This window comes from Globicephala melas, chromosome 9 (genome assembly GCF_963455315.2).
Source record: "Globicephala melas chromosome 9, mGloMel1.2, whole genome shotgun sequence".
Taxonomy (NCBI): domain Eukaryota; kingdom Metazoa; phylum Chordata; class Mammalia; order Artiodactyla; family Delphinidae; genus Globicephala; species Globicephala melas.
Genome location: NC_083322.1, coordinates 90,598,566 through 90,622,870, shown reverse-complemented (window position 1 = coordinate 90,622,870; position 24,305 = coordinate 90,598,566). Strand labels below are relative to the sequence as shown.

The following is a 24,305-nucleotide window of genomic DNA, read 5'->3' as shown; positions in this document are numbered from 1 at the left end:
GATATTGGCCTGTAGTTTTCTTTCTTTGTGACGTCGTTGTCTGGTTTTATCAGGGTGATTGCCCCCTCTGCTATATTTTGGAAGAGTTTGAGAAGGATAGGTGTTATCTCTTCTCTAAATGTTTAATAGAATTCGCCTGTTAAGCCATCTGGTCCTGGGCTGTTGTTTGTTGGAAGATTTTTAATCACAGCCTCAATTTCGGTGCTTGTAATTGGTCTGCTTATATTTTCTATTTCTTCCTTGTTCAGTCTCGGAAGGTTGTGCTTTTCTAAGAAATTGTGCATTTCTTCCAGGTTGTCCATTTTATTGGCATAGAGTTGCTTGTAGTAATCTCTCCTGATCCTTTGTATTTCTGCAGTGTCAGTTGTTACTTCTCGTTTTTCATTTCCAATTCTATTGATTTGAGTCTTCTCCCTTTTATTCTTGATGAGTCTGGCTAATGGTTTATCAATTTTGTTTATCTTCTCAAAGAAAATGCTGTTAGTTTTATTGATCTTTGCTATTGTTCATTTCTTTTTCATTTATTTCTGATCTGATCTTTATGATTTCTTTCCTTCTGCTAACTTTGGGGGGTTCTTTTATTCTTCTTTCTCTAATTGCTTTAGGTGTAAGGTTAGGTTGTTTATTTGAGATATTTCTTGTTTCTTGAGGTAGGATTGTATTGCTCTAAACTTCCCTCTTAGAACTGCTTTTGCTGCATCCCATAGGTTTGGGTTGTCGTGTTTTCATTGTCATTTGTTTCTAGGTATTTTTTGATTTCCTCTTTGATTTCTTCAGTGATCTCTTGGTTATTAAATAGTGTATTGTTTAGCCTCCATGTGTTTGTATTTTTTACAGATTTTTTCCTATAATTGATATCTAGTCTCATAGTGTTGTGGTCGGAAAAGATACTTGATACGATTTCAATTTTCTTAAATTTACCAAGGCTTGATTTGTGACCCAAGATACGATCTTGGATGTTCCATGAGATGTTCCATGTTCCTGCAGAATGTTCCATGAGCACTTGAGAAGAAAGTGTATTCTGTTGTTTTTGGATGGAATGTCCTATAAATATCAATTAAGTCCATCTTGTTTAATGTATCATTTAAGGCTTGTGTTTCCTTAATTATTTTCATTTTGGCTGATCTATCCATTGGTGAAAGTGGGGTGTTAAAGTCCTCTACTATGATTGTGTTACTGTCGATTTCCCCTTTTATGGCTGTTAGCTTTGCCTTATGTACTGAGGTGCTCCTATGTTGGGTGCATAAACATTTACAACTGTTATATCTTCTTCTTGGATTGATCCCTTGATCATTATGTAGTGTCCTTTGTCTCTTGTAATAGCTTTTACTTTAAAGTCTATTTTGTCTGATATGAGAATTGCTACTCCAGCTTTCTTTTGATTTCCATTTGCATGCATTATCTTTTTCCATCCCCTCACTTTCAGTCTGTATGTGTCTCTAGGTCTGAAGTGGGTCTCTTGTAGACAGCGTATATACGGGTCTTGTTTTTGTATCCATTCAGCCAGACTCTGTCTTTTGGTTGGAGCATTTAATCCATTTATGTTTAACGTAATTATTGATATGTATGTTCCTATTACCATTTTCTTAATTGTTTTGGGTTTGTTATTGTAGGTCTTCTTCTCTTGTGTTTCCTGCCTACAGAAGTTCCTTTAGCATTTGTTGTAAAACTGGTTTGGTGTGCTGAATTCTCTTAACTTTTGCTTTTCTGTAAAGGTTTTAACTTCTCCATCGAATCTGTATGAGATCCTTGATGGGTAGAGTAATCTTGGTTGTAGGTTTTTCCCTTTCATCACTTTAAATATGTCTTGTCACTCCCTTCTGGCTTGCAGGGCTTCTGCTGAAAGATCAGTTGTTAACCTTATGGGGATTCCCTTGTATGTTATTTGTTGTTTTTCCCTTGCTGCTTTTAATATTTTTTATTTGTATTTAATTTTTGATAGTTTGATTAATATGTGTCTTGGCATGTTTCTCCTTGGATTTATCCTGTATGGGACTCTCTGTGTTTCCTGGATTGATTGACTATTTCCTTTCCCATATTATGGAAGATTTCAAGTATAATCTCTTCAAATATGTTCTCAGTCCCTTTCTTTTTCTCTTCTTCTTCTGGGATCCCTATAATTCCAATGTTGGTGCATTTAATGTTGTCCCAGAGGTCTCTAAGACTGTCCTCAATTCTTTTCATTCTTTTTTTTTTTATTCTGCTCTGCAGTAGTTATTTCCACTATTTTATCTTCCAGGTCACTTATCCGTTCTTCTGCCTCAGTTATTCTGCTATTGATTCCTTCTAAAGAATTTTTAATTTCATTTATTGTGTTGTTCATCATTGTTTGTTTGCTCTTTAGTTCTTCTAGGTCCTTCTTAAATGTTTCTTGTATTTTCTGCATCTATTTCCAAGATTTTGTGTCATTTTTACTATCATTACTCTGAATTCTTTTTCAGGTAGGCTGCCTATTTCCTCTTCATTTGTTTGGTCTGGTGGGTTTTTACCTTGCTCCTTCACCTGCTGCATATTTCTCTGTTTCCTCATTTTGCTTAACTTACTGTGTTTGAGTTCTCCTTTTCGCAGGCTGCAGGTTCGTAGTTCCTGTTGTTTTTATTGTCTTCCCCCAGTGGCTACTGTTGATGCAGTGGGTTGTGTAGGCTTCCTGGTGGAGGAGACTAGTGCCTGTGTTCTGGTGGACGAGGCTGGATCTTGTCTTTCTGGTGGGCAGGACCACATCTGGTGGTGTGTTTTAGGGTGTCTGTGACCTTATTATGATTTTAGGCAGCCTCTCTGCTAATGGGTGGCATCACATTCTTGTCTGCTAGTTGTTTGACGTAGGGTGTCTAGCAGTATAGCTTGCTGGTCATTGAATGGAGCTGGGTCTTAGTATTGAGATGGAGATCTCTGGGAGAGCTTTCGCCACTTGATATTATGTGGAGCCACGAGGTCTCGGGTGGGCCAATGTCCTGAACTCGGCTCTTGCACCTCAGAGGCACAGGCCTGACACCCAGCTGGAGCACCAAAACCCTGTGAGCCACACGGCCCAAGTCTACAGTTGTTCCCAAAGTCCACTGCCTCAATTTGGGGATGATTTGCTGTCTATTCAGGCATTCCACAGATGCAGGGTACATCAAGTTGACTGTGGAGATTTAATCTGCTACTCCTGATGCTTCTGGGAAGTGTGAGGTCTTCTGCCAGCGTTCAGTAGGTGTTCTGCAGGAGTTGTTCCACATGTAGATGTGTTTCTGATGTATTTGTGGGGAGGAAGGTGATCTCCATGTCTTACTCCTCGGCCATCTTGAAGGTCTCCTTCAGTGGCTTTTTCATTCCAGCTCCTTTCTTTTTCATTCCCGCTCCTTTCAGCTCCTTCAATAGTGTAGTTTTAATTTGCCTTCACTCATTATAGTCGGTTGAACATCTTTCCATATGTTTAATTACCATATACTTTCTAAATTTTCAATAGCTAGTGATTTAACCTTTTGTGTCTGATATAAGTTGCAGATATTTTTTCTCTGCCATTTGTCTGTTGACATTATTTACATTTTTTTCTACAATGCAAAAGATAGTACTTTTTTTTTTTTTGCAGTACGCGGGCCTCTCACTGTTGTGGTCTCTCCCGTTGCGGAGCACAGGCTCCGGATACGCAGGCTCAGCGGCCATGGCTTACGGTCCCAGCCACTCCGCGGCATGTGGGATCTTCCCAGACCGGGGCACGAACCCGTGTCCCCTGCTTCAGCAGGCGGACGCTCAACCACTGCGCCACCAGGGAAGCCCAAGATTGTACATTTTTGAAGTCAAATTCCTTTTATTGCTCTTGCATTGTGTCATATTTAGAAAACCTTTCCCTACTTTCAGGTTATAAAAAAATTCACCCATGATTTCTATTATCTCTGTATGGTTTTATTTTGTTAACATTTAGATCTTTATCTCATTTGGAATTTATCCTTGTGTATGGTGTAAAGTATGGGTACAATTTTATCTTTTCCCAGTTGTTCTAACATCATCCATTTAAAAGTCTATCTTTTTCCCAGTTATCTGAGATGCCACCCTTATCATATACCAACTGCAGATCTATGTCAGTCTGCTTCAGGACTCTACTTTATTCCATTGGGTTGTCTATCTATTCATGCACCTGTGTCACACTGCTTTAATTACAGAGACCTAATAGTGTGTTATTTCATAATCTCGTAGAATTTGCCAGACCTCCTATTGTGTCCTCCTTTTCCAGGATTTTCCTAGATATTTGGGTTTTTAAATTTTTCCATATGAAATTTAGAATTAACTTATTTAGCTCCAACAAAAACCACTCTTTTGGTATTCGGAGGGGGAAGAATGGATATCTGTATGATGTTGTCATCCTATTCCCCTGCAAAAAAAAAAGTCTTTACATTTTTTCAAATCTCATTTTGTGTTTTTGTATCTTTCAGGAGTGTTTGAAAGTTTTCCTGTACAGATTTTGCAGATTTCCTTTGAGTTTATTCCTAAGTGGTTTGTCTTTTGTTGTTTTTGATGTTGCTGTTTTTTTTTTTTTTTTTTTCGCGGTACGTGGGCCTCTCACTGTTGTGGCCTCTCCCGTTGCGGAGCACAGGCTCCGGACGTGCAGGCCCAGCGGCCATGGCTCACGGGCCCAGCCGCTCTGCGGCACGTGGGATCTTCCTGGACCAGGGCATGAACCCGTGTCCCCTGCATCGGCAGGTGGACTCCCAACCACTGCGCCACCAGGGAAGCCCGATGTTGCTGTTTTAAATGAGATCTTCCATTGTTATTTTCTAGCAGACTGTTGTTTGTATATATTAAAGCTATTGACTTTTCAGGTTAATTTTATATACAGATACCTTACTGAACTCTCTTAGTTTGAATCAGTTTCAATTAGTTTTATTTTTTAGGACCTTTATGTTTTCCAGGTATACTGCACCCATATCACTGGTAGAGATAGTTTTTATCTCTTCTTTTCTAATTCTCGTGTCTTTAAATATTTTATCTCTATGATTATATTGGCCAGTAAATCCAACATAATATTAAATAAAGTGGAGAAAATGGCCATCTTTGCCTTCTTCCTGAGTTTAGTGGGAAAGGGGCTATGGTTTCAATATTAAGCAGATTAAGAACGCTACAGATTTCATCATATTAAGGAAGCATCAATCAGTTCTTTTGAATGCTTTGTATCAAGAATGTTTATTGAATTTTATCATCTGCCTTTCACAGATGTTTACAGATTCCCTAAAATTGAATCATCCTTACATTCCTGGAATAAACCTCATTTGATCATAATGTATTCTTTTTTTTTAATGTGCTATTGGGTTCGGTCTGCTATTTGGGAATTTTTAATCAGTGATTGCATGAATTTTCATAAATGACATTGCTTTACAATAATTTAACAGATGCGTAGTTCTCTTGTACACATATACCATAATTTGCTTCAGTAGTTCCCTACTCATGACCACTTAGATTATTTCCACAGTTCGTTAGTATTAACAATGCTAAATACAAATTGGAGATAAGCCCTTTTGCCTTTCTGTTTCTATATCCCTATTTAAAATTTATAGCCTGGGATTGTTGGATCAAGGGAAATTTCCATTTTATATTTTATGAGGTACTACTGTTTCCCAAAAAGGAACAGTGGAGGTTTTAACTGGATGTAGAGCTTCATTATTTTCTTCCCATTAGAAAAGTTACCAGAAGTTTACCCTACTGTGAGAAAACAGGAGATACCCTTTCTGTCTAATTTTCCTACCTCAGGATATGGTTTACAAACAGCATGAAAAGCACTGTAAAGTAGCTTTGGTCAAGGAATTAAGGCTCCCTGTCTACCACTGGTGAGCTGTATGATCATAATTTTAATCTCCATGTTTCCCATATATAAAGAGAAATTAAAATTTTGATCTCACAGCATTATTATGAAGATGATTTGAGATAATGGATGTGAAATTGTTATGTAAATGAAAGGATATATAGAGTTTTGTAGGAAAGTCTGATTACAGTTGTGTTTACTATAATCAGTTAATGTTTAACAAGTAAACTGCTCATTTAACTTGTACACATTAAGATGTGGTCTGCTATGTAACAAAGAAGGGTTAATTCATTCAGATGAGATGGAGAGATGAAGGAGAGAACACTCCTGAGGGCATAATAGACCCCTTTGTGTAAGACCTAGCAGGCATTCTCACCCATTCTCCCTGACCTGCTTCTCACTATAGAAGCTAAGAAAGTATACTCATGTACTCGTTTTCTTAGCCTTCCTACAAGCTAGGAGTATTACTGGTTCTGGCCTTGGAGACCTAAAGGGAAGTCTATGGGGAGAGGGAATCCTCTGGAAACTTCTTTTCTCACAAAGAAAGAAGAGGAGAGTCTCTGTTGCACTCCACTTCCTTCATTTTCTGTCTCTGAACGTAGTTGGGTGAGAACTTAATGCTTGGAGTGGAGGCAGCCATCTTGAAGCCATGAGGCAACAAGTCAGCATGCCCTCTTGCAACTACGGGCCAACATTCCAAGAATGGCAGAGTGGATGCATGGAGAAGAACCAACCAGGGGCCCTGGTGAAACTGTTGAGTCAAACCTACAGACACGTATCACCAGAATTCTGAGGTAAACAAAAAAATCCTTATAATTTAAGCCTCTGACAGTGAAATTTTCTGCAGCCAAAAGCACCTTACATGAAATAAGTAAAAACCAATACTTTACAGGTATGACCTATTGGATTCCTTATAACAAGTCTGTGAAAGCCTTCCCTTCCAGAATGAGCAGGGCCCAAGGATTTGGTTAATCCTAGAATGCAAAATACCAGACACTGGCCTGGGCATCAATGAACCCAAATAGCTACTGCCTTCACAGCCAAGGAGCAACTGTTTTTCTGTCCTGAATTGGGTTAGTCAGGGAAAAAAAAGTCTAAGGCGGAAGTTACAGACTGACAAATTCAGCTGGCTGACATGTTATTAGCTTTTTTCTTTTTTTAAAAAACAGATGAGAAAATATAAGGCTCAGAGCATAATTTAGTAGTAAATAATGGTGCCAGAATCAAACCCAAGATGTGATCTCCAACCAGACTCATTCTAATTCACTGATACCACATTCTTTGCCTCCTTTCACAGGGGAAAGGAGTGATTCTTACCATCCATGTAGGAGTACTTGGCCATCCAAGATATACTAAATTACAGAGAAGGGAGTGGACAAATATTATATTGTGATTACAAAAGTACTCTGGCTTTTATGGAAGAAACTGGACAAAATTTGGATTTGTTTAATATGCAATATAATAGATTAGTAATGCATGCTGGCTTTCTGACTCTCCACAGGAAGAATTGAGCTGTGGCCACTTGACATTCTGGTGTATACCAAGATCGAGTTACACCCTACAGTAATCATGAGACATAAAAGAAAAACACTATTTCAAAATTGTTGTGTTAGACACCAACTCATCGTGCAGGCTGATGCCAACCACATATAACAAAAGGAAAATTAAATTACTTGAGAATGCAGCCCTAGGAAAAGTAAAGTCAAAGAATAATTACGTGTGCCATTTAAGAGGCTGTAAGGTGATGGGCCTCCGCTGCTTGGATTCTAGTTCAAAAGAAGAAAAGGGTGCTCAAGAAATTGAAGAGTTTTATGTTTCAGAAATGTATCGGGATGAATATTGGCAAAGTGTAGGCATATAGTCTTTCATCTGATGGAATATAATAAAAAAACCTTCTCATGAGGCAATAGTTCAAGCTGGCTTTTTTTTCACCACCACTAAAAGAAACAGCCTCTTTAGTACTGAGATACCCATGTTGCCATGGTACACAGTGACTTCTAGAACTTCGTATCAGGGGTATTAAGGAGGTTGGGAGGGTATAAGGATAGTCAGGTTCATACAGTCAGCACTATGCTTTTCAGCAGAAAAATATCAGGTCTGAAGCAGGTGCTGTCTCCGCTTGAGTTCAACCAGCTCAGATAGCTCCATGGTGGCCCAAGCATCTTCCTCAGAGGAACGTCTTCCATTCCCAGCCTGGAATCCTGGGTCATCGGCTTCTCGGTGAGACACTCTGGGCAGTAGGCCTTACAATTCCAGAGGATATAAGAGGTATCTCAGTAAGGGACTTGGGGGCAATGTTTTAGTAGCTTTGGAGTCGATGCAGATGGTTCTGCTCACCACAGTCTTCCCTGAAAGTATTTTCAAGCAACCTCAGAGCCCTTGCATTCATCATGGCTGCTCCTGGATGCCACACTAACTAGTCTGGTGGTTCATGACGTCAGATATAGTCCTCATAAGTTATACGTCACCTGTAGCTGACAAGGCTACATCGGACCTAGGAACTGTTATGCCCCTTGGCCCTGTGCCACCATCTTTCCATCTGCCAGCATTTTCCCTGGCAACTTCTGAGATGCTCCAGAGCAGCAGATTCTCTGTGTTCTATGATCTGAATGTTTTTACCTCCCCCAAAGTTCATGTTGAAAACCTAAAGCCCAAGATGAGTATTAGGGGTGAGACTTTTGGGAGGTGATTAGGTCCTGAGGGTGGAGCCTACATGAATGGGATTAGTGCCTTTATAAAAGAGTCCCCAGAGAGCTAGCTGGCCCCTTCCACCATGTGAAGATACAATGAGAAGTCTGAAACCCAGAAGACGGTCCTCACTCACTGGCAGAGCTCACACTCTGGACCTTTCCCAGTAGACCTAACTTTAAGCCACAATAAGAGCAGCCTTCTGTGAAGGGGCAGGGGTCATCCAAGGCACTGCAGCCTTTTTGTCCAGGAGCAGCTGCTGCTTCTGTTTGGGGGCCATCTATCCCAAGAGTTTCTCCTTTCTTTGCAAGGTCTGAGGGCAACGTAGTCGCCCTGCTAGGGTCTGATTCTTCAGATGGCCTCTTGGTTCAAGATGCACTGCTTCTGAAGAAAACCACTGGTGCTGGGGAAACTTCCAATGCCCATATTGGGGGAAATTCTCCAAACCTGAGATTGAGGAGCAGGAGAACACTGAAGGCAGTGTTTGATGAGAGAAGAGCTGAGAGTAGCTCATGCATGAAAGGAGCCTGGGTGATCCATTGGTCATGGCATGCCCTCCTACCTGTAGTGGAGTGCATGCTCCACTATAACCCTGCTTTAAAACTTTTCAAAATATGGGTAGGCACTGTAATTTAATTCTCAAAAATTGTCCTTAACAAAGAAGATATAAGATGTAAAATATAAGGGAATGATAAACCATAAAACCATCACACGTATCCATTAGTTTATTGTTAAAATGTAATTCTGAGGAAAAAGATAGAAAATACAAGTATAGAATATTGGGAAGAAAAGGGGATATTGATAGATAAGGTGAAGATTTTTAAGTTAACAGAATATTATGAATGGACTTGAGGACAAGGGGAGTGGGAAGGGTGAGCTGTTACGAAGTGAGAGAGTGGCATGGACACATATACACTACCAAACGTAAAATAGATAGCTAGTGGGAAGCAGCCGCATAGCACAGGGAGAGCAGCTCGGTGCTTTGTGACCACCTAGAGGGTTGGGATAGGGAGGGTGGGAGGGAGACGCAAGAGGGAGGAGATACGGGGATATGTGTATATGTATAGCTGATTCACTTTGTTATAAAGCAGAAACTAACACACCATTGTAAAGCAATTATACTCCAATAAAGACATTTAAAAAAAGAGAGAAATATTATGTACAAATGTGTTATGATGACAAATAGAATCTTGATGAAATAAAAGCTTTGCTAGGAAAATATAAACAACCAGAACTAAGACTTAAGCAGAAAGGTAAGCAGGTCAATAACCAGAAAAAAAAATCCTTACAACAGCCTAGTGGCATTTTAGATGTTCGATCTTAAAAAGAGATCAAAGAGTTACTTCTTCAAAAGGAGTTGGGTCCACATGGTTTCATGACTCAGTTTTTTCCAACCTCAAGACTATAGAGCATAGAGAAATACAGAAAGCTTGCCAATTCTTTTACAAAGCTGTGAAAACCCTGACATTAAAATATAGAAAACACAAAAATATAAACTATAGATCAAGCTAAATTATGGCTATAGATTAAAAACAAATATTAAATACTAGCAAATCAAATCAAGCAGACTATTTAAAGAATAATGCATAATAATAAATTGGAATTTATTTTAGAAATGCAAAGATGGTTTAATGTCAGGCAATCTATTAGTACAAGTCACTAGGTTGGGGAAGTTTAAGATTCATTCTGATTAGAATAAATTCTTTATAATATAGGTCAGAAAAATATTTACTGAACATGATAGTGTATCTTTGTTAAACCAGCAGCCAGTAGGAGACTTAAGTGTGACAAATTAGAGGCATTCACTTTAGAGTGAGACTCATGACAAGGGAGTGTGACATCACTGCAGGTATGTCATTTTGCCTTTCAGTTTCTTGTTTATCATATTTGAAATCACTAAAAATAATTAGGCTCCTTATAGGTGTGAGTGTGGGAAACATGAACATTCATATTCTGCCAGTTGAAATATCAGCTGGAACAACCTTCCTGAAGAGCAAAGTTGTCAAAAATTTATAAATGTGCAATCCCTTTTCAATCATTTTCTTATCGAAGAATCTATCCAAAATATTTTTAAAGTGGTACACATATAACTGCACACAAATACAAGGTCATACATGTAGTTGTTTATACTAGTGAAAAATAGAAGGGAAAGAAATATAACTGGGGACTTCTCTGGTGGCACAGTGGTTAAGATTCCACACCCCCAATGCAGAGGGCCCGGGTTCGATCCCTGATCAGGGAATTAGATCCCGCATGCATGCCGCAACTAAGAGTTTTCACGCCTCAACTAAGGAGCTGGTGAGCCACAACTAAGGAGCCCGCCTGCCACAACTAAGGAGCCTGCCTGCCACAACTAAGACCCGGTGCAACCAAATAAATAAAGAGAAAAAGAAACATAACTGTCCCCTATAAGGGACTGTTCACAGAAACTCTGTTCCATCCATTAGCCAGAATACCATGCAGTCATTAAAAATGATTCTGTTAAAGATTACCTAGTGGCATGAGAAATATGTACAATGTTTTGTTAAATTTAAAAAATCACAAAGCATGTTTCCACTGTAATTTTAGAATTGTATATACAGAAATAGAAATTAAAAATCCAGAAGCACATATATAAGGGTTGTTAATCCTGGACAACAGGACTCTCTTTACTCTATTTTGCTCTTCTCTGTTATCTAGATTTTCCACCATGAACATGTATAATGCTAGAAATCCCAAAGTCATAAAAATGGTATTTATTCATTCAACACACATTTACTGAGACTTACTATGTGCCAAGCACTTCTAGGTGCTGGGCTTTTGGTAGTAAACCAGACAGATCAAGTTCTCCTCTCACTCCAGGGAAGAGAGACACAAGGCAATGTCACTCAGTGATAGTGTCCTAAGGGAAACAGAACGAGATGTGATGGAGAGTGGCTGGTGGGGAGGGCTTTGTTGGACAGTCACAGAAGGCCCCTCTGAGAAGGTGATGGGCTAAGACCTGAATGAAGAGAAGCCGGGAGTTCAAAGATGATACAAGCAGACGAGTCAGTATGGATGAGCTCGCACAATATTATTAAAGGGAAAACAGCCTATTATAAAACAGTATGGGCTACGGTATGTAGACTTCGCATCGAAAAATCTCTTAGGATATTTAGAAGATGTTACTAGTAGTCGTTATCACTTTGGCAGTTATGGGTAATTTTTACTTTTCTCTCTCTGCTTATCTGTATTTTAGATATCCGTTTACAATGACTATGTATCATTGTTACTCATTCCCTCATTCAAAACAATTTAGTCAGGCCTGTTCTATGGTGCTGGAAATACAGCAACAACCAGAGAAAAATCCTGGACCTTATGGAGCTTTACTTTGGATATGAGGGAACAGACTTTAAAGTTTTTAATTAAATTAAATAGTATGCTAATAAAATATTAATAAAAATATTAAATAGTAGGTAAATATCTTGAACATAAAAGGCAGTGAGGTGGGATGTATGAAAATGTGGAGAGAAGGGACAGTCTAATTTGGGGGTGGGCCGTACAGCTTTTTAGGGAAAAGGCTTTCTAGGCAGAGGAATCAACAACACAAGTGCCAAAGGAGTGAGAATGCTGAGGCCACGGGCTGGAGTGAGTGAGCTGGCAATGAGGTGATGATGGATGGACGATGGAGTGAAGAGGTCAAAGACAAGGTGTGGAGGGGGTCGGGAAGCAGATCCCACAGGGTGGTCAAGTCCATGCAAAAACATTTACTCTGAGACACAGAAAGGCACAGGAGGGTTTTTGAGCAGACATGAGACATGATACAACAATTTTTAGCAGAATCACTCGGGCTGCTATGTTGAGAACAGACCAAAGGGAGCAAGGGCAGAAGTAGGGACCCGTTAGGAGGCTATTGCAAGAATGATGAAGGTTTGGACCAGGATGACAGCAAAGGTGTGGTCAGATTCTGGTCTACAAGTCTGGGTCTATATCAAAATTAGAGCCAATAGAGTCTGCTTCTGGATTACTTGTGGCAAGTGGGAGAAAAAGAAATCAAGGATGACTCTAAGGGTTGATCCTGAGCAACTGGAGTTGTTATTAGCTGAGGTAAAGAAAACTGCAAGGGGAATAACTTTTGTTTGTTTGTTTGTTTGCAGGGGAGGCATTAATTTTGGACATGCTGAGTTTGAGTAGTTATTAGAGATCCAAAAGAAGAACTCAACCAAGCAGCTGGATATATGAACACAGAGTTCAGGAGAGAGCTCTAGGCTGGACATGCACATGTGCGAGTCCTTCAGGTAAGGATGGCATTTGACTCCATGATCTAGATGTGATCACCAAAAAAGGGGTAGAGACAGAAAAGCAAAGGGATGGGAAGCCTGCGCCCTGGAATATTCCACTATTAATGATCCAAGAGAAGAGGAGAAAGAGCAATGGAGGCTGAGAAGGTAAGAAAATGAGGTGGAAGGAGAGGAACTAGAAAAGCACAGTGTCCTGAAAGCTACATGAAGAAAATACTTCTAGATGGAGGAAATGACCGACAGTAAAATGAGACCAGATAAAAGATCACTTGATTACTAATGTGGAGTGTACTGCCCTTGACCAGAACCGCTTCAGTAGAGCTGTGATGATCAATGTTTGATTGGAGGGGGGTCCAAGAGAGCATGGGAGGACAGAAATTGGAGTTAGCATGAGATTTGCTTTAAATAGAAGGGGAGAATGGGGTTTCAGTTAGTAAGATCAAGAGAAGATTTTTTTTTCTTGAAAGCTGGGTAAAATAAAATAAATTATAAAGGGGGAAAATAGAAGATTTTTACTGGAATTGGGGAAATATAAGCCTATCACATTTATTCCAGGAAAAACAAACCACTAATTGGTGGAATATTTTCAGATCTTTGGGCACTTTGCCCCTGACCACCATCTTTGAGGTCAGAATCAGGAAGAAACAATTCAAGGTTAATGGAGAGAAATAAAGATGTTTTCAAAGCAGTATGGTGACCACTTCTGGCTTCTTTTTATAAGTTAGTCTCCTATCCCACCAGTCCCTTTACTCTCCTGGGCTTATCTTCCTTGGAACTTCTTTTTCCTCACTGCCCACTTTTTCCACATCCCAGCATCAACCCTCTGAAATCCAGGGTCAGTAGACCCACAGAATTAAGACTCTTAAAGAAAACTTTATGCGCTTCCAATAAAATCTCTTTCTTGAAGAAAAACTCAGTATTGCAAATCAGCATGGTTTATTTTTCGAGGATCAGAAGGCCACAAGCAGTCAGACTTCCTGAGCCAATAAAAGAAAATACTGGCTCCAGTTATCAGAGACCAAGAGGAGGGAGTAAGGGCAAAGGAGTCATTTTTCTGAAATTCTGAAAGTCAGGATTTCTTCAAATGGGAGCCCAATCCATGCAAAGCAGGGCTCAGGATCAAACAAATTGGTTGAACATTTCATACTAATTCATCTCCCTGAGGATTTACGATGATGTTGCCCCGAGAAATCCAAAAGAAAAACATATAAAAAAATGTAACCTGACCCTCCCTTCCCCTTATTAAACAGTTTAGTCTAAAGCCATTAGACAGGGCCAAGCAAGGTAGGTGTCTGCATGGCCTGGCCTGGGGTGCAGAGCCCAAGAGGAAGGCATCCATGTAGGGAGGGGGGTACCATAGCAATGCCTGACTGGTTACCTACTGCAGTTGAATAAAGGCACCCAGTTTTCTCACACCCTAAAAAGGGAGGTACGAAAAATGAACAGGAGTACACTAGAATGATCCATGTGGTGTGGATCAGAATTAGAGATATTTGGTATAAATATCTCTATGTATTAGAATTGGAAGCTCAGAAATAAATGTAGATACAAATGTTTGTATGTATGTGTTAGTGACTCTGTGTGTGTATGTGCATATGTATGTATGCATTCAAACCTACATCATCTTGCTTTGTCCAGTGAAGGGGCCTGGAAGCAGTGCCATCCAAGAGCCATGAGCACAACTAGACCAGGACCTAGGCTTCCAAATATTATTCTCCAGTGAAAGTAACCAGAGCTTCTTGAGAAATGGCTTATTCCAAGACTCTGGCAGGGAAAGTACAGATGATCTTGGAATATCTTGCCAGAAAGCAAGGAAGTGCTCAAAGAATAAGGGAGACCTGTCAAAAGAACATAGAAGCCAACTTGAAGAGGTTCCCACTGGCGCAATCTGGGACAATTTGAACATCAAATAAACAATGAGAGCAAATGCAATTCAATGAGAATCCTAGCGTCCATGCTGATAAAAACAAATGAATAACTTGAAACTTCAATGAAGAATGGGATATGTACATGGTCCTAAAATCTCTCCCTATAAAACACTTATGAATTACAAAGTATAAAAGTGTTACTTCGCACTGAAGAAACCATGCAGACATCAGTAATCAAGTCATCAAAGTAAACATCCAGATGTGACAGTCCTACCGTTCCTACCGTAAGTGAATAACTTGAATCTAATTATGAGGAAACATCAGACAAACCCAAATCAAGGAACATTCTACCAAATAACTGGCCTGTATTGAAGTGCAAGAAAGAATGAGGAACTGTTCCAGACAGAAAGAGACTAAAAAGACACAACATTTACATGCAATACTTGAATATAAACTGGGTCCTTCTGCTGTAAGAACATAAAAAGCACAAGTGGAAAAATTTGAATGAGACCTGAATTTCAGATGGTAGAAATGAATGCATGTTAATTTCCTGATTTGTATGGTTGTGTTGCAGTTATGCAGGTCAATGGCCCTGTTTGTAAGAAATATACACTGAAGTATTGGGGGTCGTGGGGATATCAAGTTGGCAACTCACTCTCAAATGATTCAGGGGAAAAAATGGGTATGGACCAGAATTGCAACTTTTCTGTAAGTGGGAGATAGTTTCAAAATAAAATTGTATATTTGGAGGAAAAAAAACCTAATCCTGATTCTCAAACACATATGATTGTCGAAGTTGCCTGGTGTGATAACACCCTTTGGAATTAATCTTCCACAGCAGATCCTTGGAGAGGCACTTCTGTAAGCAGTCCTATTCAACCCCTTAGTGTAGGGAGGCTCCATGGAGAGGACAGCCTTCTGAGTTTGGAGCCAAAGCGTTTAAAGACAGCCTTGCTCTTCTCTACCCATGAACACAAGCTTAGGTGAAAAGAAGGAAGAAAAAGAACTCTGAATTGTCTACACAAGGGGACAAGTTGAGAAAACATTTAGAATTTATGTCAAGTTCATTGCATCTTGGTAGAAACAGGAATCAGCCTAATATAATAAAAGTACAAGGAGTGCTCTCATGGTATCATTTAATCTTATCTGTACCTAGCTTTTAAGGAAGAAGTCCTAAACATTATTTAGTATAAACGTTGTAGGGCTTCCCTGGTGGCGCAGTGGTTGAGAGTCCGCCTGCCGATGCAGGGGACACGGGTTCGTGCCCCGGTCCGGGAAGATCCCACATGCTGCGGAGTGGCCGGGCCCGTGAGCCATGGCCGCTGAGCCTGCGCGTCCGGAGCCTGTGCTCTGCAACGGGAGAGGCCACGACAGTGAGAGGCCCGTGTACCGCAAACAAAACAAAACAAAACATTGTAGATATCATTAAAATCAAATTAAAAGATGAAAAACATTGACGTTCTGAGAAGCAAAGGACCTTGTGGAGGTGAAGCCAGGATTAGAAGGCATGTTTGGCATCCCACGACTGTCTAAATGGATGTCCATGCTCTCTCCACTACACTAGGTGGTTTTCTCTAAGAATAGAGAAATTATATTCTGTTCTCCAAGAAACAGAATGGTCTGGAAAAATTGAGACAGAGATGAACTAATCAGTATTTGAATAAGAACCCACTTGTCACTCTATTTAAGACATATTTTTTTAGTCTTTTACCAAAAAAGAAAAAATCCCCAAACATGTAGGATTGGTAGTTGAACAGTCTTCTAAGACATATTCCTAATTTACCAATGCATGTCCTCTTAATGCTTCTCTGCTCGCTCTGCTTCATTAATTCCACCTCCCAATCCACCATCTTGTAAATGGGAGCAGTAAGTTACTGGTAACCTAACAAAATTCATTCAGCATCTACATTGCTTCTCCCATAAAGTTCACTATGTTACTGAAATACAAAGTAATCTTGCTTTTCCTTCAGTCTTCCAAATGTAATACTTGTGAGTTTATAGGAAAGACAGTTGGAACCAGAAAATGAAATAGTATCAATTACTAATATTTCCCATTCTCTGCTAAGGCTTGTCTTATCTGAAGCTTGTAAGGTTATTTAATCTTTTCCATCATCTCAGGGAGAAGAAAGCCTGGAAAATCCTAGTCATTCCACAGTAACTATCAGTGGGACTTTCCATAACTAACTGGATGCAAAATAAAAATCTTAAGAAGTTGATCCAATTCTAAAACTACTTCTCAACTTATAAATAAATATGAAGAGACAACCCATCCATATTTTCTTCAAATAACATCTGGTTTCTTGGCCAGACTGCTAATACCTGAAAAAGTTTCTGAGTTTGTTCCAACAAATCTACATTTAAAGAGCTTAAAAACGCATTTATGCACTAAACATTCTTTTCTACATCTGACTTAGGGCCAGAGATGGGACTGTGAGACAGAACCTTGCCAAGAAATTGGAAAGATGGGGAATAAAATGGCCTTCTAAAAGCTAAACTGTGAAATCAACACTTGACGGATCAGGGCAAAGAAATGAGAAATCACCACATGGACAGAGGGAACTATATTCAGTGTCCTGTAATAAACCATAACGGGAAAGAATATGAAAAAGAGCATGGATATATGTATGTATAACGGAATCACTTTGCTGTACACAAGAAACTAACACAACATTGTAAATCAACTATACTTGAGTTAAAGAAAGAAAGAAACAAATCACCACATGGGGACAAAAAAGCTTCTAGGCCAGCAAGGTTTGGCTGTGACCCCACTAAAGATATAATACACATATCTGAAGACTATATTAATTGATCATGGAGTCATAGAAGAAGGATTGCTAAGACAACCGGAGCAGTACCCTCCAAGGCCCCGTGCAGAGCGGAGGGAGTCTGAACCAGCAGCATTGGGGTAGCATAGAATCAGTGACAAGCACCACTCTGGTGAAAATGATGCGTCACTTTATCTTAGCCTGATTACGCTGGGCTGGCCCGTCTTATGCATGATGGAAAGCTCAACATTGAGCACACGGCCTAGCCTAGAGCAGGCAGTCATTAGACTCCATGAATTTGCTCCAACTCTTTGCTCACAACTTCCTGATTAGAATTTGGCTCTCCACATAGGTCTGCCTACAGGGAGAGAATGAGCTAGTCAGATTTGAGAATGCTGGCCCCCATGCCAGCCACAGCACTCACTGAAATATCCAGTGTAACATTTGAGCTTGTTTGCTCCTAGTCTGCTCCCAAAGGAAGGGCCCTTGAGTGTGCTGCCAGATCAACTGTCTGAGCCCACAGGGCTGGCAGGGAGTCTCTGGGCCATGGTACATTCACCAGGATGGCGATGATGGCGGTGGCCACGGGGATAGCTGCGGCCGCACGCTGAGCGCCTTTTGTACTATGTGTCAGACCAGTGCACTATGTGCTATTCACACTTGAACTCATTTCATCCCCACAACAAAGCAATACATTAGGCATTAGTAGTATTCCCATCTAGTAACTTACCCAAAGACCCACACTAGGAATCTGAATTCAGAGGCAGATTTATCTGACTCTAGAGCCTAATCCCTTACGTTGTGAAAATACTACCTTGGGGCGTGGGAGCGGGGGCAGCCATGAACCCTATCCTTGTCCTGGCCAAACTCCTCTGTGTCAGCAGTGTGCTTTGGGCCATCTCAGCCCACCTTCAACATGACTACTCATCAATACGCCACTATCATAAAAGGCTTCACAACAACGAACACAAAGAGTAGCGCTTGACCCTTTATCACAAGTGCAGAAAACCAAACCCCATCTCAGCGAACAGCATCCCCATCTACTCATGCCATCAGTACTGTAAGCTTCAGAAGCCAAAAATGACTATTCCCTCCCCCTCATCACCCTGCAGCATAGCGTCTAGTCATTTGCACCTCCTTCAATAAGCCTCTTCAATATCCTCAAGACTTCCCTAATGCGTCCACTTCTCACCATCACCATTGCCACTCCCCGTCTTTCACCTGGCTCTCTCTACAGACATCTCCTAGGTCATGTTTCGGCTTCTTCTCTTGTTTTTCTTTATTCTCGACCATACAACCAGTTTTCTTTATAAAATCCAATCACAGCATTCCACTGCTTAAATATCCTTCCCTGGGTCCCCAACCTCCCGCCATACTCCATGCTTCAGTCTTAATAGTGACTGGCCTGCAGTTCTTGGAATATTCTCAGCCCTGCCTGTGGCAGGATGTCCTGGAATACACCCACATCCCCCTGGACCAGTCTCCCCTCCATGCCTCGTTCCCTCTAATGGTCAGCTCGTCCAGGGGTTTTGGGACTCGCTCCTGTCCCACCTCCTCCAGGAAGCCTGGGTTAGGTGCCTGTCTGAGGTGCTCTCGTGTCCAGCTCATCCTTCACCCCACTGTATGGGAATTCTTACTGACGTGACTCCACCCCCAGACCGTGACCTCCCTGAAGCCCAGGACTCACTCTGAATACAAAATGCCTGACACGAAAAAATGCACGGTGAAAGAATGAATGAACGGACAAGAGCCTGTTACATCATAGATGTCAGAATCCACTCAGTTTCCTCAAGTCCCAGCTCTTGGTCTTGAGAAAGCTGTCTAATCTCCCTCAACCCCAGATTCTCTGTCTGTAAACTGGAGATCATAAAACCTGCATTGTCAAGTTGTTGTGAGATTTAAACTAAATCATATGGTATGTGGAACGTCTTCAGCACCAAGCCTGGTACATAACAAGTACCCAAATGTTGGTTGTTGCTATTATTATTACAAAGACCTTCGCCACTTGACAGAAAACAGTCATGTTCTTGAAAGAGAACAGATACCCCCAGTGCACCACGATGACTCGGCTGCCCCAGGCCTCCTCAGCATTCATGGTTTACAGTCATCATGCACTGTTTTCATTCTCGAACATACTCCTTTGAAGGGTTCTGGCACTTCCATACTGTCTTCAAGATGCCTAATACTTGGACAAATGCTTTTAGGTAAAATGATATCAAATTTGCCCCACATCTTACTGCCCACTGGAGCCTTAAACTATGGACATTCACATAGCACCTCCTAATGATGCGAATGCCATACGAAGAGGCCAGCATAACCCTGGGAAGAACACACACAGAGAAACAGGAACGGGGGGCAATGGACAGGTGGTGATCCCAAAATAGAAATCAGGTCTTAAAGAGGTCAGAAGCAAGCTGAGGTCTCAGAAAGAGAGTGTCCTTTGTCACATGAGATTCAGAAAGGTGAATGATCAGACCAGTGGTTAAAAAACATTGTAGCATAACCCCTCTGTGGAATATTGTGCAGCCATTAAAAATAGGTAGGGACGGGGACTTCCCTGGTGGCGCAGTGGTTAAGACTCCTCGCTCCCGCTACAGGGGGCCCGGGTTTGATCCCTGCTCAGGGAACTAGAGCCCACATGCTGCAACTAAGGCCCAGCGCAACCAAATAAATAAATAAATATTTAAAAAAAAAAATAGGTAGGGGCCAACTAATAAAATGGTAAATAAGAACACATAAGAGATCGTGTTATATAAAAAATATAGACATAGGATTTTTGATTACAGAATGTAAAATTTGCTTAAAAGAAAATGTAAGGGAGTAGACCGAAATTTTAATGGTTATGACACAGTGATGAGTTTTTTTTTTTTTTAACTGATTCCACACACCTTTTGCAGTGTTGTCACATTCCTTTAAAATGTGAAAAAAAAAAAATCTGCCTGTCGTCCTCGCAGATGGCTCCTGGAAGAGCTGAGATAGTGCAGAAGACACGCCCTAGGCTGAAGGGGGCACCAGGAGCCAGGAGGCTGACTCAGCAGCCTTTGAGCGTGGGCGAACCTGGGCCTGGAGCGCCCGGCAGGTCATTTCTTCACCGGCCACCGCCCCGCGGGGTCTCACTGAGTGCACGCTAGCAGGCCGCCCCCGGTGGGCCCAGCCGCCACCCAGCCCCCGACTGTGTTGTCCCCAAGCGATCCTCTCGGCGAAGTTTGTCTTGGAGAGGAGGGAAGCGCCGCGAGCGGCTGTGGAAACCCCGCGACCTCGCCCTCCCCGGGCCTCGCGACCCCACGCTCCGCGCCCTGGCGCCCCGCGTACCTCTTGCAGGGGATCAGTGCCTTCCTCTCGTCCAGCACCCGCACGCGTTGGTTGAGCCCGTCGTAGGAGAGCAGGGCGCGGCTGTAGCGCCCGGTGCTCTGCCGGTACAGCACCTGACGCCCCTCCCACTGCTGCGGCGCCTGGCACGGGCGCTGAGACCCCGGGGAGTCCCCGGCCCCGGGCCCCGGGGCCGCCGCCGCCGCCCCCAGGCCGCAGAGGCCGCCCAGCGCCCAGACCCAGAGGCCGCCCAGCAGCCAGGCGCCCAGGGCCCTGCGGGCCACACGGAGGAGAGCGCGTCCCGGCATCTCCGTCCGCCGCGCCCGCCGCCCCCCGAGGCCCAGCCCGAGCCCGAGGGGGCGCTGAGCAGCCCAAGAGAAGCGCAGCGCGGAGCTCTCTCGCACTGTGCCCGAGTGCGGTCTGGGCCAAGTTGCTGCCGGTCCCGGCGGAGGCCTTTACGGCTCTGGGGATCAGGCCTGGGCTCCGGGCCCTGGGCCCTGGGGAAGCTCCGGTGAATCGTGCGGGAGCTATTTGTGCCCGGGCCGCTGCCCGCTGCAGCTTCTGTTTTCACTTGCTCTCTGCTGCCAACAGGAAATGCAGTGGCAGCGGTGCCACTAGCATCCTGAAGGGCATCCGTGTTTTAAAGGGGGGCGGGGGGGGAGCGATGAGAAGGGAAATATTTCTCTGCTAACTTGAGTATTCAACGGGTAACCAACTCTGGGGGACGAGCTCGAGGTCAAGGTCGGGAAAGCAGGGCCTCAGCACTTGCTGTGCCGCAGGTAACCTGTCCCTTTATCAAAATTGCCACCTGCTAACTCCAAATTAAAAATGGAAAAAAGGGTTCCTTCCTGAAGAAATGACACCAGTCATTTATCATGGCCGTTTGGCAGCCCCCCACTCCCCGTATAGAGCCTGGCAGACTAGAAAATAGGCCCTTGCTCTTGGGCTGAGGACTCAAGGACATGCCTGGATGCCACATTTGCGGTGAGACTGCTCCCCTCACTCATCACTTGACAATACCACAAGCCTAGAGGTTTATGTGTCTGGGAGTTTAGGATCATCAAGAAGAAAGTTAATTGGGTTTATGTTGGTGTAATGTTAGGATCTAGAGTATGGAATCAAGAAGAAAGAAAACAACTGTTTAAAAACCAAAAACAAAGCCTTGCTTTCCAAGTTTATAGAGTCTTTTCACTAGATCTGCCTTTCAGGGATGAAGAAGCATGAGGCAGGTGAAAGTGGAAGAGAGCGTTCCTGTATGAGAGTCAGCGCGGCGACAAGAGAAAATGAGTGTGATATTCGGGTTCAAGTATGAAGCAGAAGATAGTCCGGAGCCAGATCACTCAAGGCCTTGAAAACCATTTTAAGGATTAGTTATTAATACCGGGGCTGTTGGAGCCATCCATAAATGTAAAGCTAGGGAGAGCATCATCAGGGATATGCCTTAGGAAGCTCCCCCAGGTCAGTGTGGAGGATGGCAGGGCAAGGCAGAGGGCAGGGAGAAGGAGGAAGATACTGTTGCAATCCAGAGGAGAGCTGCTGTCTGAGCTAAGGCCATGGTTGTAGAAATGCAGAGGGTGGAAGAGTTGGGAACAAGAGAGAAGGATTTAGACTCGGAGGAAGAGGTTTCTGGTTTGGACCACTGGGAGTTCAGCCTGGAGTGAGAGAAGATAAATTCAGTTTAGGGTTGGCTGATTTTGAGATGACTGTGGGATATACAGGTGGAAGTTCCCAGGGGACAGTTGGATAAACAATTCCAGAGACCAGCAGGCCTAGAGGTCTGGATTTGGAAGCCACTGACATCTAGGTGGTCCCCGAAGCCAGAGAGGAGAGTAGCACAGTGGTTTTCCACCCAGGGCAACTTTGTCCCCCAGGGGGCAGTTGACAATATGTAGAGACCTTATTGATTATCACAGTGGAGTAGGGGGTAAGCTGCCCCTGGCATCTAGTGGGAGGAGACCAGAGATACTACTGCACAATGTGCAGGACAGCCGCCAGTACCACCACCACTCACCCAGTAAAGAATTATCCAGCCCCACTGTCAGCAGTGCTGAGGTTGAGCCAACCTGGAGCAGCAGGGAGTGTAGAGAGTGAGAAGAAGGCTGAGGATGGAGCCCTAGAGAACTCCAGACATTGAACGGATGGGCAGAGAAACAGTCCCTGGAGGAGACTGAAAAGGAGCTACCAGAGAGAAGCCACTGACCAGGGGAACTTCCCCAGTTACGTGAGCTTTTGGCAAATCAATGTCAAGTATGAGGTAATGGATTGAGTGCTAAAGCCGGGCAAGAAGATGGAGACTGGTTGACAGACTCTCCGGATGAATCCCTCAACACTGCCACCCTCTCCTAGAAACGCTAAGGCCAGACTACCAACAGACCTAATGGGATAAGCAAAGAGCTTTATGGAGAAGGGTTCTTAACTTCTCCTCTCCCTTTCGTAAAGGACATGCCATCTGCGAACATGAGGGAAGCACCTGAAATGTCGCGATTTGGTACTTGCATAACTAAACTAATGCAGCAGGTTCAAACTGGCTGCAGAAGTTTGAGTCCTCCCCAGGTTTGCCCTCCTCAACTAACTCCAGGAAAAGGACAGGGAGTCCAGCTCTCTCAAAACTGTATCTTCTTCCCTGGTAGGAACTTGGGCTGAAAATCTTTTTCACTAAGCCAGGCATTTATACCTACTGGAGTTTACTGCTGAAAATGGCCTGAGATCTCTGGGCTATCCCCATCGCTTGATATTTCACTAGCCTGAGGTGGCATTTTTGAAGCTTCAGATCTGTTCTACAGAAAACTGGAATACCTCTCTAGATTGGCCTGCCTGTATTTGGTCACCCCGGCCTTCCCACAAAATAGAATTGGACTCCTTGGGTGAATCCTGAAATGTATTTGTCTCATTTACCCTTTCAGCCTACCGTGTTTGATTCACGTTCCTGGGGGAAAAAAATAAGATCATGCATTGAAAGCACTTAGCACTACCCCGAGCCCATTGTACATGCTCAGTAAATGTCAGTTGTGCTTTTCCTTTCCTGGGCTATTTTAATCCTCAGTCCTGATCAGGGTCAAAACTAAACTAACTTTGTGGATCTAAGCTTTAGAGACAAAAAAATCTGTCTGCCTCAAGTTCAGATTTCCAGTTAAATCATGTTTTTAAAGATTAACATTCAGATAACATGTTTTCATATTCTAATGCCCTAAGAAAATATCATATACCAGAAATCTTACTGCCTGAAGATTGATGTACACTTGGAACAATAAAGCCTCCCTTTTCTGTGGATAGCTGAGCCAGCAGTGGATTCTACTACCTCTTTCTAATAAAAATAAAAGAGAAAACAAAACATACATCATTGTTCTCCATGGTACACAGCTTCTTACTTCATTTAAATAACAGTTTCCAAGCAAATCAAAAATCAAGATGTTAGACTGCTGGGTTGGAAATCACTTGGCATGAAGGAGGGAAAAAAAAATCTTTCAAATTGTGGTATCCAAAGTCTTCTATGTTTTCTGCTTTCATTCACGTTGGAAAGAAGAATAGGGAGTCAGGAGAAGGAAAAGGGGATGTTGGTGGATGGAAGACGTTCTCAAACTGGAAGATGCTGTTACACCTTCAGGCAGTTCTGTTCCTGGAGCAGGTACAGATCAGAGGC

The 24,305-nt window shown here is 42.5% G+C and overlaps 1 protein-coding gene across 1 annotated transcript in view; it reads right to left on the bottom strand.

Annotated features, from left to right (window-relative positions):
* EPDR1 (ependymin related 1) overlaps positions 1-21,298 on the bottom strand; it is a 33,154-nt gene extending 11,856 nt beyond the window's left edge. Inside the window, 3 exon segments of the mRNA XM_030871152.2 lie at positions 20,669-21,161; positions 21,164-21,247; positions 21,250-21,298. Coding sequence (XP_030727012.2) covers positions 20,669-21,161; positions 21,164-21,247; positions 21,250-21,298 — 626 coding nt within the window.
* Between the last annotated feature and the right edge of the window lie 3,007 nt (positions 21,299-24,305).